Source organism: Eumetopias jubatus, unplaced genomic scaffold (genome assembly GCF_037043125.1).
Source record: "Eumetopias jubatus isolate StellerSeaLion01/CBP00866 unplaced genomic scaffold, mEumJub1_p1.0 scaffold_11, whole genome shotgun sequence".
In the NCBI taxonomy this organism is placed as follows: domain Eukaryota; kingdom Metazoa; phylum Chordata; class Mammalia; order Carnivora; family Otariidae; genus Eumetopias; species Eumetopias jubatus.
Window position 1 is genome coordinate 68,489,530 of NW_028274817.1, and position 15,764 is coordinate 68,505,293.

General features: G+C 42.7%; 1 protein-coding gene across 3 annotated transcripts in view; it reads left to right on the plus strand.

The window, feature by feature from the left end:
- Positions 1-15,764, plus strand: part of HDAC8 (histone deacetylase 8) — a 215,054-nt gene that overhangs the window by 1,647 nt on the left and 197,643 nt on the right. For 2 of the 3 annotated variants that reach the window (XM_028101510.2, XM_028101511.2), the window contains exons 3-4: positions 2,116-2,246; positions 3,852-3,993. In XM_028101510.2, the coding sequence (XP_027957311.1) occupies positions 2,116-2,246; positions 3,852-3,993 (273 nt within the window). Of the gene's footprint in view, positions 1-2,115; positions 2,247-3,851; positions 3,998-15,764 lie in introns of those variants that run through there. The other variant, XM_088028731.1, reaches the window with a different exon arrangement.

The window sequence follows — 15,764 nt, forward strand, 5'->3', positions numbered from 1 at the left end:
AGAAGGTAGTGTAATAGGCTTTCAAATTTTATCCTTATTATCAAAATCATTTATTGAGTACCTTATTTTTTTAACCCATATGTTTGCTAGACATAAGAACTACATGCCTTCCATTTATTTAACCTTTCTCTCTTTTTAAGATTTTATTTATTTATTTATTTATTTATTTGTCAGAGAGAGAGAGAGAGAGAGAGCAAGCACAAGCCGGGGAGAAGCAGGCTCCCCACTGAGCAAGGAGTCCGATGTGGGCCTCAAACCCAGGAGCCCGGGACCATGACCAGAGCCCAAGGCAGACGCTTAATTAACTAAGCCACCCAGGCATCCCTCAGTTATTTAACTTTTCAAAAGTTACTTTAAGACAAGAAATCAGTGCAAAGCAAAACTGTCCCATTCGCTTGCTATTAAGCAGAGAGGCTTTCCATATTTGTTAAACAAGAGGAAGGGTGCTAGAAAAGGGACCCATTAGGGCTGGGAAACGTGGTCCAAGAAACTGTAACATTTTTCTTTTAATGTGCAGGTTTGTCACCTCTGAGGGTGTAGCCATATTTTCTTGAAGGAGAAGCAGGAATCCTTGGCTCTTGACCATATACATGATTTTTTTTGAGGCTGAGCTACAGGATTTTTTCTGGCTTGCTTGGTGATAGTAGTAGCCTGTATAGTCATATTAATTCATGAAAAACTCATGGCTGAGTTCCCATTCAGCAAACATAAAAAGCCACTACTGCCTCCCTGTGGCCTAGGTCATTGCTCTTCCAACTTGAATGTACGTATGAATCACCTTGTTAAATTCCAATTCCGGAGATCTGAGGTGGGGCTGAAGTTCTGCAAGTCTAACAAGCTCCTAGGTGCCGCTGCTGCTGGTCCATAGACTACCCTTTGAGTGGCAGTGGCAGAGTCGGGGAGAGGAAATGGGGAGTAGGCAGCTGGAGGTTAGATGTGGTAAGTCCTGCCATTAGCTTAACATCACCCTGTATTCTCTCAGTTGCTTTTTTTTTTAAAGATTTATTTATTTATTTGAGAGAGAGAGAGAGAGTGGTGGGAGGGGCAAAGGGAGAGAATCTCAAACAGACTCCACACTGAGCACAGAGCCCGACACAGATCTCATGACCCTGAGATCATGACCTGAGCCGAAACCAAGTGCCCCTCTCTCAGTCGCCTTCTATTTGTCACTTGTTGTGAGGAGTTGATTAGGAGCTTCTGAGCAAAGCCCAGTTCCAGCCAGTTTGCCCCTTCTCTTTTTCCTCTCAGAGGTAGGTGTGAGGGACCAAACAGAGAAACTTTTATGTTTTGAGTTGCCATTTTTTTATCCTTTAGTATTAATAATAATGATAGTTATCCACAAAGCATTTTCATATGTTATCATTTCATCTTCACATGTGTCCCATTAGATCTCCCTACTTTACAGATGAGAAAACAACTATACAGAACAGTCAACTTACCTGAGGTTATAGAGCTGTTAAGTACAGAGTTAAAAAGAGGTGCCCAGTTCTCTGACTCCAAATTCAAAATTCATGAAAATACAGTTGCCTACTGAAGTTAAAATAGAGAGTTAAGTCTTGATTTCGGCTCAGGTCATAATCTCAGGGTCATGAGATCTGTGTCGGGCTCTGTGCTCAGTGTGGAGCCTGCTTAAGATTCTCTCCCTCTGCCCCTCCCCCCTCTCTCCCTCCCTCTCTAAAAAAATAAGTAAAAAAAACAATAAAGTAAAAACATAGCTGAAAGGATTCTATGTACCAATTAGGAACTGATGCAATTGAAAATATCTCTGCCTACTAGTTTGTCATGCAAGTTGTAACTCACAGAGTGAAGTTTGTCCAGTATCCGATTATTTAACTTAAATATAATTACTCGCTTTTTTTTTTTTTTACCTACCTATAAACTCAAGGGCTTTGAAAATCAGTCCTCTCACCCCTTATTAATGGAATCATTATATCGATGTGAGGAAGTGAAGACTAGATGGCACAGTAGAGGAACAGAACGTGTTCAATATTTCAGCCCACTGGAACTGGAAGCTGGGAGTTGTATTTTCTGCTCAGACTCCTTTCTCCTGCTTCCAGTTTCTGGCATACTCTGGGTCTGACTCACTCACCTCTCTTTGTTCTCCGTTATTATTAGGATAGTTAAGCCCAAAGTAGCCTCCATGGAGGAGATGGCCACCTTCCACACTGATGCCTATCTGCAGCATCTCCAGAAGGTCAGCCAAGAAGGAGATGACGACCATCCGGACTCCGTAGAATATGGGCTAGGTAAAGTCGTTACCGGCCAGTGGTGGGAGGGAGACGGCCTCCGTCTGTAAATTGTAACCACTCGTTTCCTAACTTGCATGATGGTCTTTAGTATTTGTCAATTAAGAACTGATGTGTTAACCGCAATCTTAATCTCTTAGTTTAGATACACATATCTTGCTTGCTGAGCAAACCGTATGAGTTGAGCAAAACTGAACGACGGATCAGATGGGGGGAAATCTTTTAGTTGTCAAGGCCCTAATAGTAGTGCCCAGATTGGGTCTGGCTCTATGGATGCTGATTTAACCATCTCATGACCTTCTATTTTTAACTTGAGTACATATTTATGTTCCGGCTAAGGTTTCAACCCTGCTTCATGTTGAACAGCTGTATTTTTAAAAAAACTGTAGGTGGCCAATAGGATAGTCTAGAGAAACAGCATGGTTTGCGGGAAACCTGGTCTGGGAGATGGGTGAGTCAAGGGACCTGGGTCCCAGGCCTGGCTCTTTGTGACCATAGATAAGACATATCACCTCTCAGGACTCGGTTTCTCCCTCTGTAGGATGTGACTAGCTAATCTCGAAGGTTTAGCCTCTCTAGTTCCAATACTTCAAAAGATTCTTTCCCCAACATTGGAGATGTTTATCTCTCTCTCATTTGGAAGCTTTTTGGCAAGATATGTTGTTGTCGCATCTCAAACTGTTCCTCCCAGTAGGGTTCTAGACCCAGTTCCAATGTATGGAGGTGGGGCTTTCCTCCCACACCACCCAGCAATGCTCAGGACACCCACCTGGTGTCGTACAGTTCAACTCAATTCTGACACTATCTACCTGGCCATAGCATGAGGTCCCGCAGGTTAAGGGCTCAGTCCCACAAGACTGCTCTGCACGTCACATGCCAGTCACAAGCCCAGCTTGCTACCTGTGCTTCTGACTGACTGGCTGTAAATCAGAAGGTTCCCACAAACACCCTCTTTTGGGTTGAATTTGCTAGAGCAGGGCACAAGAAAACTTAGGAAACCCATTTACTCACTAGATTACCAGTTCATTATAAAAGGATATAACCCAGAACTGCCAGATGGAAGAGATGCACAGGGCAAGGGATGACCAAAGGGTGTGGTGTGGGGCTTCCACACACTCTCCAGGCATGCCCCTCTCCCCACATCCCCACGCATTCACCAAACCAGGAGCTCTCCCAGCCCGCCTTTTGGGTTTTTATGGGAGGCTTCATTACATAGGCATGCCTGATTAAATCATTGGCCAATGGGTGATTGAACTCAATCTCCAGCCCCTCCCCCCTCACAGGAGGAGGTCAGGGGGTAGGACTGGTAGTTCCAACCTTCCAATCACCTGGTTTGCCCCACTGCTCACCGCCCCCCCCCCACCCTGGGGTGTGATCCACAAGTCACCTCATTAACACAACAAAGACACCTTTACTGCTCTCTTCACTTGGGAAATCCCAACAGCTTTGGGAGCGCTGTGTCAGACACAGGGATGAAGATCACGGGTGGGGTGGGGGGTGGGGGGGGTGGGGGGGTAGTATTTCTTATTATGGGAACCACCATATCACACCTCCTCTTTCTGCAGTTCATCTTGTAACAAGCTCTTCTGATGTTTTTGCCCGAAGGTTATGACTGCCCTGCCACGGAAGGGATATTTGACTACGCAGCAGCTGTAGGAGGGGCCACGATCACGGCTGCGCAGTGCCTCATTGACGGAACGTGCAAAGTAGCAATTAACTGGTCTGGAGGGTGGCATCATGCAAAGAAGTAAGAAAATGACCTTTCTGCTTTCTGCCTCTTTCCTTGAGTCAGTTTCTCAGTTATGCAGACGCTGACGCTTATTGTACGGGCATTCCTTGAGAGATTTGTGTATGAATATAGCCCCTTTCCCGGGCATTCTGAAGAGATACAAGTGACATAGAAGAAGGTGACACAGTATAATGGAAAGCACTCTATCGAAAGTCAGGATACCTGGGCCCCATGCCTAGTTTTCCTGCAAACTTGGCTAACTGACTTGGAAAGATTAACCTCTCAAGGCCGCAGTTTCTTCATCAGGAAAATGGGCAGGGCAAAGGATATAACTAGGCAGTCTCTACAGTCCTTTAACAGCTTTTGGGAAATGCCCCTGTCTTCAAGGGACTTAATGCTCTAGAGACAGTCACAGAACTAGAAAAATTAGGGAGCAACATCAGTTTGGGTACCAACTGAATATACAGATGAGCTGAGGAGATTGTAGTGCTATGCAGAAATTAATCATGGAAGTCTTGGAAGAGGTGCGTTTTAGAGCTAGTTCTTGAAAGAAGTGGCAAACAGGTTTCCAAATAGGTGGGAAATTGATGAGAATAGATTTAAAACAAAAGGCTGACGAATCAAGGAAGCTTTTGCCGCCATCTCTAAGGCAAGTGGCAACCGACTGAGAGAATTAACTGTCACTCTAAGGAGAAAGGGCTTGTGAAACAGCTGTTCTCAGGTGCTACTTAGAGCTAGAGAAGTCCTTTTGGAGTTTCATGTTGACATTTCAAACAGCTCTACCCTGTGTGTGACAAGGACCGCTGGGACGGCATTTGTCATCTTGCTTGATACGCTTGCTTGCTATGTGGGTAGTAAGTACTTAATACATACTGGAGGAGAAGAATTTTTAAAACTTTGAATTGCTCTATGTGCTGTGTGAGTGAAATGAAGCAGTGGTAGGAGTAACTGGTGATGCATCTTTCACACGCCAATCATTCATACTGTTGGCCATGACCTTGACCTCCTTGGTGCTCTTGAGTCCAGAGAAAATGGCGTGTTTTTTTTCTTCAGACTGAAACCTTGAGCAGTTTCAGCATATGCAGGTTAAGACGATAACATGGAATTCTTTTCATCACATCGACAGATTTCATGACCAAGGAAGTCCTTGAGAAAGTTTACTACTAGAATCTACTACTGAGGTGATGGAGCAGAGAGAACCAGTGTTTAATAATATGTTTTCCATGGCCTTAGAAACAAAGAGAAACCACCTACCTTTTGTTAGCTCTTGCTCTATTAAAAAATTTCAAAATAAAGACAGTGATCCCTAGGACAAAAAAAAAAAAAAAGAAAAGAAAAACGACCCTCTCTCCTTTAAACTACAGATGAAGGTCGGGAGGGGGGAGGGGGAACCAAGCCTCTCTGAGCCAAGGACCTCTTTTCCCTCTTGTGCTTAGCAAGTTGAGAAGAAAAGTAGTGTGGTTTCCTAGAAAATACCTGATCCTGTTAATCAGATCTACTTTCTGCATGTGGCACTGGAGGGTCTTACCTATTTAAATTCACTGCTTAAGGCCTGCTAGGGCCTGGGTCAGTTTCCAGTGGAATACTGAGATACCTGCCACTTCTCACTGTTTTGCTTTGAAATGAAGCATGCTCTATCTAGAGTCAATCATGGCTGCTCCTGGGCTGCATGTAGGTAGGTATTATCTTAACTGTTTCAGACAGCTTTCAGCTGATCCTACCTGGAAACAGACACTGTGGTGGATATAAATTGCAGAGAGTCTCTAGAGATCTCCCCAATTCAGGTCCAAATTCTAGGGGGTTCTTGGCACCTCTAGAACATCTCTGCAGGTGGACTCCAGGCATTTAGCCCACAAACTGACATCTAGCCAGCATTATCTTTCATAAGCGCAATATTTGTTTAAACGTTTCCATCCCCAAATACGTGTTTGGATTCATACATGCCATTTAGTCATTCAGCATGCACTGATTAAGCACCTACTGTATGTCAAGCATGTTTATCATCACTAATAAGCAGAGAGATAAAAATTGAAGCAAGGTATCTTTCTCCCCTACCAATGTTGAAAAAAAAAATCTTCAAAATACCCTCATGCTGGCATGATTACAGTGACATTGGTACACTCTTTTTGAAAACTTCGGAGTTAAGTGTTGAAAGAGTGGGGAAAACATTCATACCTGTATGACCGGGTAATATTGTTCTTAGCAGTCTATTCTAAGGAAACGAACCAATCCGCCCTTCACAAAATTCATATCTTAGAGGTAAGACAGCAAATAATTGCATTTGGAAACTAAAGAACAGTAATTTTCAAAGAAAATTCTTCAAAAGAAGAATGATGAGTGACTAATGCTATTAGATATTAAACATACAAAACTAGGATAATGAAAACACTGGTACCGCTGGTATAAGAGGAGACAGATGATATTATACCACACTCCGCAAAGAGACTGTTATGTATAAGAATTCAGTCTATTATAAAAGATGCTTTGCAAGTGGATGGGAGTGGAAAGGATTCGTCAGTAAATGGTGTTGTGACAGCTGGTAGCATTTATACCCTCATCTCTCGTAATAAACTAAAAAAAAAGTGGCAGCTAGATTGAAGAGTTCAGTGTAAAAAAGCAAATTAAAAAAACTGGAATGAATGGGTATTTATCAAGCTTCTCAAGGAGAATAGTTTCCCTAAGCTTAGGAAGTAATAGAGAAAAAAAAAAAAACTCCCAAAGGAAAAGCTCAACGAATTTAGCTGCATAAAATTTTAAAACCAAAATCACTTTTAAAAGTTTTGTGGCCCTTTAAAACACAACATCTAAATACAGACTAAAAAGGCATATTTGACATAAATATGACAAAGTGTGGTAGGTTTGTGTTTTCTAAGGCACTCATATGGTATGATGTGTGAGAAGAAGTATGGGCAAAGAACGTGAAGAGACAATTTGCAAAGGTGTTTAAGTACCACTGGAAAACATGGGGCAATGTTCATTGCTACTAGTCGAAGAAATGCAAATTTTAACAACTAGGTAGCCCCTTTTTAGGCCAGAATTGGAAAACATGGTACTCAGTTGGCTAGTAATAGTGCAGTTTTTTTCAACCCCTTAAGAAAGCAACTTGGTAGCTAAGGTATATTAATGCCCTTTGTCTACTTTAGGGATAGGATTAATGCCCTTTAATCCTACTACTGAGAATGTTTCCTGAGAAGACCATGCAAAATATGGAAAAAACTATTTGCATGGAGGTGTTTATCAGTGTTCTTTATGAAACAAAAAAATTAGAAATAACATGAATATGTAGTAATAAGTAGTCAATCTGCTCCATAGAATATTATGTATTATTTTAAATGATTATGAAGACAATAGGGTGTTTCAGAAAAAAGACTTGTGTTAATAAAAAGGCAGGTTTTAAAACTGTATGCACACCACAATTACAACTTTGTAGAACGCACACATATATAAAAAAAAAGCAGTGGGAATGATAATAGTGGCTATGTCAGGGTGGCAGAATTATGGATGATTTTTTTAAAGTGTAATGCACAATTTCTGTAATGAGATTTTATTACTTTTGCAGCTAAAATATTACCAAAATAAAAAGAGGCAAAAAAGAAAAAAAAGGTTGCAGCAAATACTACAAAGGGTTAAAATCTTTATTCTAGGGGCGCCTGGGTGGCTCAATTAAGCTTCCAGCTCTTGATTTCGGCTCAGGTCGTGATCTCAGGGTTGTGGGATCCAGGCCCGTATCGGGCTTTGTGCTGAGCGTGGAGCCTGCTTGGGATTCTCCCTCTCCCACTACCTCTGCCCTTCTCCCTCTCTCCCTCTCCCTACCTCTCCCTCTCCCCTCAAAAAAATAATAAAATAAAATCTTTATTTTAATTGATTTTTTAAAACACTGAAATTTAGATAAGTGGGCAAAAGACATGAACTGTTCACAAAAGAGGAAACAAATAGTAAATAAACATGAGTAAATATTTAGCATCACTAAAATTACAGGAAGGGAGATTGAAACATAATATACACCTGCATGTATTTTTTCCCTTCCCAAATTTGAGCTGAAAGAAGAAAGATTCTTAACGCATATATCTATTACTCTTGGTAATCTATTCTAAGGAAATAAACCAATCCAAAATATTGGAGAACCGTGTGTATGAAGATGGTAATTTCTCTCTTAATTATAATAGCCCAAAAGGGGGGAAGGAGGGAGACCTAAATATTGAACAACAGCAGAATGTTCAGGATGTTTAGGTAGTATACTGTAACATATCCACTTTATGGGCTATTATGTAACCATTAACAAGTGGTGGTTAGGATGACTGTATAACAAAAAAAAAATTCATATTGTATAATGTTGGCTTTGTTCTTAAAGGGCAGGTAGCTACAACATTGCACATTCGCTCTGATTAGTCATGTTAAAAAAGAGATGCTTATGAAAAACTCTTAGAAGGAGGGGCGCCTGCGTGGCTCAGTCGTTAAGCATCTGCCTTCGGCTCAGGTCATGATCCCAGGGTTCTGGGATCGAGCCCCGCATCGGGCTCCTTGCTCCGCGGGAAGCCTGCTTCTCCCTCTCCCTCTCCCCCTGCTTGTGTTCCCTCTCTCACCGTGTCTCTGTCTGTCAAATAAGTAAATAAAATCTTTAAAAAAAGAAAAACTCTTAGAAGGAAATACAACAAAATACCAGTGACTTTGTGAAGCTGACGATACTATGAGGGATAAAGAGGTATGCACGTATACATGTATCTTCTGTTTCCTATATTTTTCCTATGTTTTCTCTAATGTGTATTAGTTTTATCAGTAGAACTTTTTATAGTAAAAACTGCTTGGAACAAGGTGGGAAGCAGTTACAATACAGACACAGTATGGTCAGTGTATATGCTGCCATTATGTGCAAGGTAGTGGAGTGTACAGAAGGAGGAGAAGGAGTTTGCCTTCCCATCGGTGGGGATAGAGAATTCCAAGCAGAGGGGATAATAAAAAACATGGCAGTGGAAAGCATGGGACATTTGGAGAATTACAAGTAGTTAAATGTGGCTAGAATGTGAGAGCAAATAGAGCAAGACCAGATTGTAAAGGTTTTGTCAGCCACGCTGAGGAGTTGGACTTTTTTTCTGGGGCGAGTGGGGATTTACTGAAGAATTTTAGAGAAGGTGGCAATGTGCTGATTGGATCAGAGGGAACTGAGACTGGATAGGGAGGAGGAGGCCATCACTGCAGTTATTCATTTAACAAACTTCTCTTAAGCTCCTGCTGTATGTTAGGCAATGAGGAAACAGAGGATTATAACAGGAAGTTCTTATTATTTGAGGGCAGTTGGTACCAGGCAGAAGACCACCAAGTGAATCCATTTAAAAGGGGGACTAAAATTTTTGAGTAAATAACAGAGAGGGCAGGACTTGATCAGCATACTAACTTGAATAACTATTAAAATATGTCTATTTGGTCTCTTTTAATAAAATTGAATGCTACATAATTCTTCAAACAAAGAATGTATCAAGGATTGATTGTTTTTGTTTGGGCCTAATTCTTCTAACAAAATTGCATGATATTTCAAGATGGTACATTTTACTTTCTGTGAGATTTTTGCAGCATGATCATTAAGAGGGTTGATTTTGCCAAAATGTTCAAGGGCCTTTTCAGTTTTTTCTGAGGGCTTCTCCTTAATCATTTGGCATTCAAATCACTCTCTTTCGAACCACTTTCAAAATCATTATCCTTATCCTTATTTATATTTCTCCTTTTCAATTGTAAACTGGTCTGCAGATCCTTGCCAGTTTTGTGTGTTGACTTCAGGGTATCTTGCATCCTTTTATAAGATTTGTAATTTCACTTTGTGATAGATTTTCAGTGAATTGCTCACTGATGTATCCGCCAATCCATAAAAGACAAAGTGATTGAACAGATGGAGAGGGATAGGTGCTAGGATTTAGAGGAGTAGGTTGTTTGAATGGGGCCTGATAGAAGTGGTCGATTCATTAGCAAGGGCTTTCATGCTATTGACAGCTTTTGTATCCCTAGGAAACCTCAAAACCTTGATGCTTCTGGGACTAAGATAATAAATTCTCAGTAATAAGAACTTCCTGTATCAGCAAAGGTCTAGTGCAGTGTTTTTCAAACTGAGAGTTGCAGCTCATTAATAGAACATCATATCAATTCAGTGGGCTGCAATCTGTTGAAATCAAGGTGGATTTCACAAAACTTGTTCTAGTACATGTGTATGTATTTGTGTGTACTAGGCCACAGGGGAAAATGTCAGGTCACTGTAGAGTGGAATGACTATGAACTCTGAAGTAAGACTCCAGCGCAAATCCAGGCCGCACCATGTACTGACCTTGTAGACAACTTGGGGGTTATTCCAGAAACAGCATGGTGCAGGGGCAGAGAGGCATGAAAGCTGAGGGAACTTCCAAGTCCGTAATTAAAGCTGGAACTCCTGTAGGTAAGTGACTGGAAGTAAGGTGGGGGAGGTATAAAGGTCCTTGTATGCCAAACTAGAGAGTTTGAACTTGATCCTTCAGATCAGTGGTTCTTGACCTGTTTGGATCATGGATCCTCTGAAAATCTGAAGAAAGCTATGTATAGTGTCCCTAGAAAAGTGTACATATGCGAATTTTTCCTTGTAACTTCAGAAAGTATCAGACTCTCTTGAAGCCCATGCATGAATGGATGGATCCCTGGTTAAGAACCCTGGCTTTGGACAGTGAGAAATCACTGAAGGAAGTTTTAGCCAGGAGGAGGTAACATGATCAGATTTGCATTTTAGGAATATGGTTCTATTCAAGCAGATAAACTGGTGGGGAGTCAGAGGAGGATGTCGATAGAGAAATCGATTAGGACTTGGCTGTAATAATCGACCCAAAAGGATGTGAAAGCAGTGGTGATGAGCACAGAAGAGAAAATAAATTCAAGAGCCATTTAGTAGCTAGAATAGATAGGAGTGGTAACCAATGATAAGGAAGGAGTGGAGTGATCTAGATTTCTTGTGTAGATGACTCAGTAAATTTGGTTACCATTAACCAAGAAGAGTAAGGGATGAGAACTGATGTGCTTATGGAACATCCAATTCAAGAAGTCTGCTAGAGGGCTGGTAATGGGGTCCAGCCCAGGACTTTTGAGCCTGTAATGTGCATATGAAATACTTGGGTGTCTTGATAAATATGCAGATCTGGTTCAGGAGGTCTGTGGTGAAACCTAAGAACCTGCATTTCTGACAAGCTCTCAGATGATACTAAATGCTGCCAATCTGTGAACCATACTTGCACTAGCAAGAAGCTGGAGCTCAGAACTGTCTCCACTGAAGATACAGATCTGGGAGTCAACAGCATGATAGGTGGTAATTAAAACTAAGAAAATAGATAAAATCACCTGAGAAGCATCTATAGGATGATACAGAAAACAAAACAAATACTGAGCCTTGTGGAAGGCCAATGTTTACAGGACAGGTAGAAGAAAGGCCTACAAAGGAATCTTGAGAAGAAATGGTCAAAAAACAGGAAGAGAATCAGAAAAGACTTATCACAGAAACCAAAGGTGAACCTTAAGAAGACCAGTTTGGATAGCAACGTCTGCCACCAGAGCAGACACTGATTCTTGGAGGGGGTGGGGAGGACGACAAAAAGCTTAGATGTTACAGGGTTTATGGCCCCCCCCAAAGGGTGACAGTACATAAGCAGATGTTCAGTGTATCTGTGATATGAAAATTGTGTAGAGTGGCCCGTTAGGAAAAGGTATCTGAAAAGGCTCCTTGGATTAGGAAATGATAATGAGCAAATGGTTGAGAAACAGCGCTGTAGAGGAGTGAAGTAAGATTTGTCAATAAGGAGGTTATGGTGAAGAAGACTTCAAAGGATGCAGAGGAGTGAGTGTGCCAGGGAGAGAAGAAAGTGAACAGCATTTCAGAAGGCCACCACCGCCTTTGCAAAAGCAGAGCAGTGTAAATAAAACAGCTTGGTGGATTTTGGGAACGACACGCAGCCTACTGTTGCTGGAGGGTTACAGTACAAAGTGGACAACGGCAGAAGATGAGGTAGAGAAGGAGGAAATGGGTCATGAAAGGCTTTGCATATATCTGAAGCGCCCATTTGACAGATGCAGATATCTAGTTCTTTCTCAGAGATCTTGATCAGGTAGGTTCAGAGGAGTGGGTCAGAACCTGACCTTTCAAACTCCCATTAGTGATTCTGCTGTGCACACTTTGAGAAACTCTGTGGTAGGAAATGGAGGGCCACTACAAAATCATGTGAGGAAGTAACATGGTTAGGTGTGTGTTTTAGAAAACTTAAGTCTAACTATAGTCCTAGAGGACGGATTGATGGAGGTGTAGACTGGAGGTAGGGAGACTGAATAGGGTAACAGCAGTCCCAATGACAAGTGATGAGGACCTGAACTAAGGCAGAGCAGTGAGACTGGGCGATGGAGAATGGTGAAGGCTGACTTGAGACAGCTTCAAGAGATAAAATCAAGTATCAGTGATTAGTAGATATGGGTGGAGAGGAAAGATGAGGAAGATCACTCAGGTTTCTGGCTTGTTTTGAGCAGAGTCCCGAAGAAGATAGGACTTGATAATAATAGCCAACGTGTGTTGAGCTATGTGCTAGATGCTACCTTACACGCATTGTTCTCATAGATTGTCATATTTCTTGTATATTCTGGAATGAAGAGGTGGATATTGTTATTTGCTGTCTTTTACACGTGGGAGTACAGAGAGGTTAAACAACTCTGCTCAAGCTTGGTAAGTGATGACGTTGCAGTTCAAACCCGGGCAGTCTGACTCATCAACCTGTGTGCTTAACCCTTGTATACCTCAGTAAATTAAGAGTAGGAGTTGGTGTGCAGCAGAGGTAATACCCGGGGAAAACAGATACTCAGACTTGGAGATGGAGGTGGAAGCTAGAAATAGAAAACGGATGTGTTGCCAGTATATAAAGGGGTGGTGCAAACCATGACAATGGACAGAATAATGAGGGAAAAGGCAGAGAGTTAGAGAAAGAAAGTAGAGCCTAGAGCCCCAGGAAACACCAACTTGTAATGGGCCAGTACAAGAAGAGGTCCCAGTGCATTCAGCCGAAAAGCAATAGTCAGGGCTAGCCAGATAATCAAAATAGAAAGGGACCACAGAATCCCCAGGTAGCAGAAGAGTTTCAGGAAGAAAAGAGCTCTCGGTAGTGTCACACGCTATGGAGGGGTCAGTCCAGAGAGGTACTAAAGTGTGTCAGTCATATTTGGCAAGTAACGTAGTCAATAATGATTTTGCTAAGATAACTTCCTGGAGAATGAGGGGAATGCAAACTGTTGAGGCGTGAGTAGGAACTAAGGAAATGGGCAGGAAAGGAACATAAATGGTCCAAAAGTTTGAATGGGAAGGAAAGGAAAGAGGAGGGCAATGGCCAAGGGAAAGTAAGGTTTGAGGGGTGGCCCATTGGATTTGTTCTCAAAGATTTAAGAGCATTTATGGGCTGAAAGGGAAATCTTGGAAATATGAGAAGGATAAGAATGGAGCAAAGTCTCAGAGGAGGCAGGAGAAGATGGGGTGAGTGGCTTTGGGAGGAGGAGAACCGCTGCTTCTACAGTCAGAGAAAAGGAAATGAAGGAGGGTGTAATGCGAGTGTGTGGGTTGCCTAGTGAACTGAGGGAGCACCTGCCCCATGACCCCTACTTTCTCTAAAAAAAAAAAAAAAATACTCTTGCCCTCTTCTAGCACTTGCTCACAGGCTGCTTTGAATCCTTTGATTCTGCTTTTTGTAGTCAGTCTCTTAGGAAGTCACCTTGTCCCATCCAGATTCCCTTCAGTGGGACTCACCCTCTCCATGTAAATATGTGCTAGGAGATAGTAAAACCCAACACAGAACAATGACTCCTAACCTCCAGAATTTGCCAAGAGATATCGGATTTGTCTGCTTTGACTGGCTAGTCCTCATTCTTGCCTCTCCTGGTGTCTCTTACCCCATTTGGCTCTGCATCTCAGCTCCCAGTATTTTCCTTTACCTCGTTCTGATGATCCACTTAAGACGTACATCCCTAGCTCCACCATGCACTTCTTCCTCCCACAGTTCTGTTATTTGCCCTCTCATCCCATGACGTTTCTGCCTACCACCTGGCAACACAGGATCTATGCCATGTGGGCCCCCTCTGTCCTGCTTCCCTGCCGGAAGAGGGAGAGATGTCCTCGAATGTTGTTGGTCTCTGCTACTTCCACCTGGGGGCAGTAAATGGCAGAGCCATGAAACTGCCTTGTGTCTTGGCAAGCTCTACAAGAAGAATGTAGAACTAGACCTCTAGCCATTAGTCATCATCCACCTGGAGGTTAGATCAAAGCTATTCAAGCTATATTCTCAAGAGCTCCAGTTCCTTATGCAGATATAAAGTGGGTGACAGTGAATTGCATTACAGTTCCAGTTCCCCCAAAGGGCTGTATGAACAGTATAACTTGTTAACCGAGCAGCCAGCCCCGCTCCTGTATCTGCACTACCCACCCTCCAGCCTTGACAAGCAGGTAACTACATGAAGACGGAGGCCTGGATTCTCTTTATACCCGTTCAGTGCTGGAACCTGCAGAACGGACACATCACCAGACAAAATAGACAAGCCTTTGCCACGGTAGCCCAGATCATTCTTTCAATATATGTCCAGCCTGGGGCGCCTGGGTGGCTCAGATGGTTAAGCGTCTGCCTTCGGCTCAGATCATGATCCCAGGGTCCTGGGATCGAGTCCCGCATCAGGCTCCCTGCTCCTTGGGAGCCTGGTTCTCTCTCTCTCTCCCTCTGTCTCTCATGAATAAATAAATAAAATATTTAAAAAAATACATGTCCAGCCTGTAAGGCACCAGACCTCCCATCAGAAAACTGCCCAGCCAGGCAGCAAAGTAGGAACCAGCCAAGACATGCTTTGTCCCTATGGCATCCCCACCCCTAGCCTCTAGGGGATGAGATGTGTTCCTGTACTTCCTACAGAACTGGGGAAGACCGTATATCACAGTGGTTCAGTGTGGCCCAGGGAATCCCAGCTCCATCAGTTATTAGCTATAAAACCTCTGTGCCTCAGTGTCCTCATTTGTAAGGTGGAGATAATAATAGCATCTACCTTATAGGGTTATCAGGGTTAAATCTAATAATTGCATTACAGAGCTTAGCCAAGAGCCTGGCACATAGTGTTTGATAAAAGTCACTTATATCTAGGCTGGGTTATACTCAGGGGGGACCTAGGTAGCCTCTAAGAACTAAATCCCTGGTCCAGAAAAGTTCCCACTACCTATCCAGCTGAAGTCAGCCCTGCCTGGTACTGCTTATCACCCACTGCGCTTACGCTTCCCCTTTGCCCATAAGCTGCTCCTGGCTGAGAGTGGACTCTTCACTATTGCCTTTAAGACCCATGACCTTTGCTTTGTCAGAGTTTTACTGCCAGCCTTCCCTATACGCCTTCCCTCCCGAACATCACATAGAATCCCCCGCTCAACTAACCCTTTATACTGCTAGGGCCAACCCAGACCCATAAGGCAAATGAAGGTACTCTCTACCAAGAGACCGAGAGATTGCCCCTCATTGGCAAATTGTGCAGTAGTGCTGATACCCCAGGACTGTTCCTTACTACCAGAAGAGCAGATGTTCTCAGTCTAAAATCAAGGCCTTCTATAAAATAAAAACTTTGAACAGCAACTTGCAGCAGGTTTCATCAGATCCTCCATTCCTTCTGCAGTGGCCTTGAGACTCTTTCTGAAAATAAAACACAGGGAATACTTCTTGTCAAGATTATACCGTCCTCAGTGTAATCACTATTCAAATTCCTTTCCTCTAACCTAGGACCTCCTAATTTAA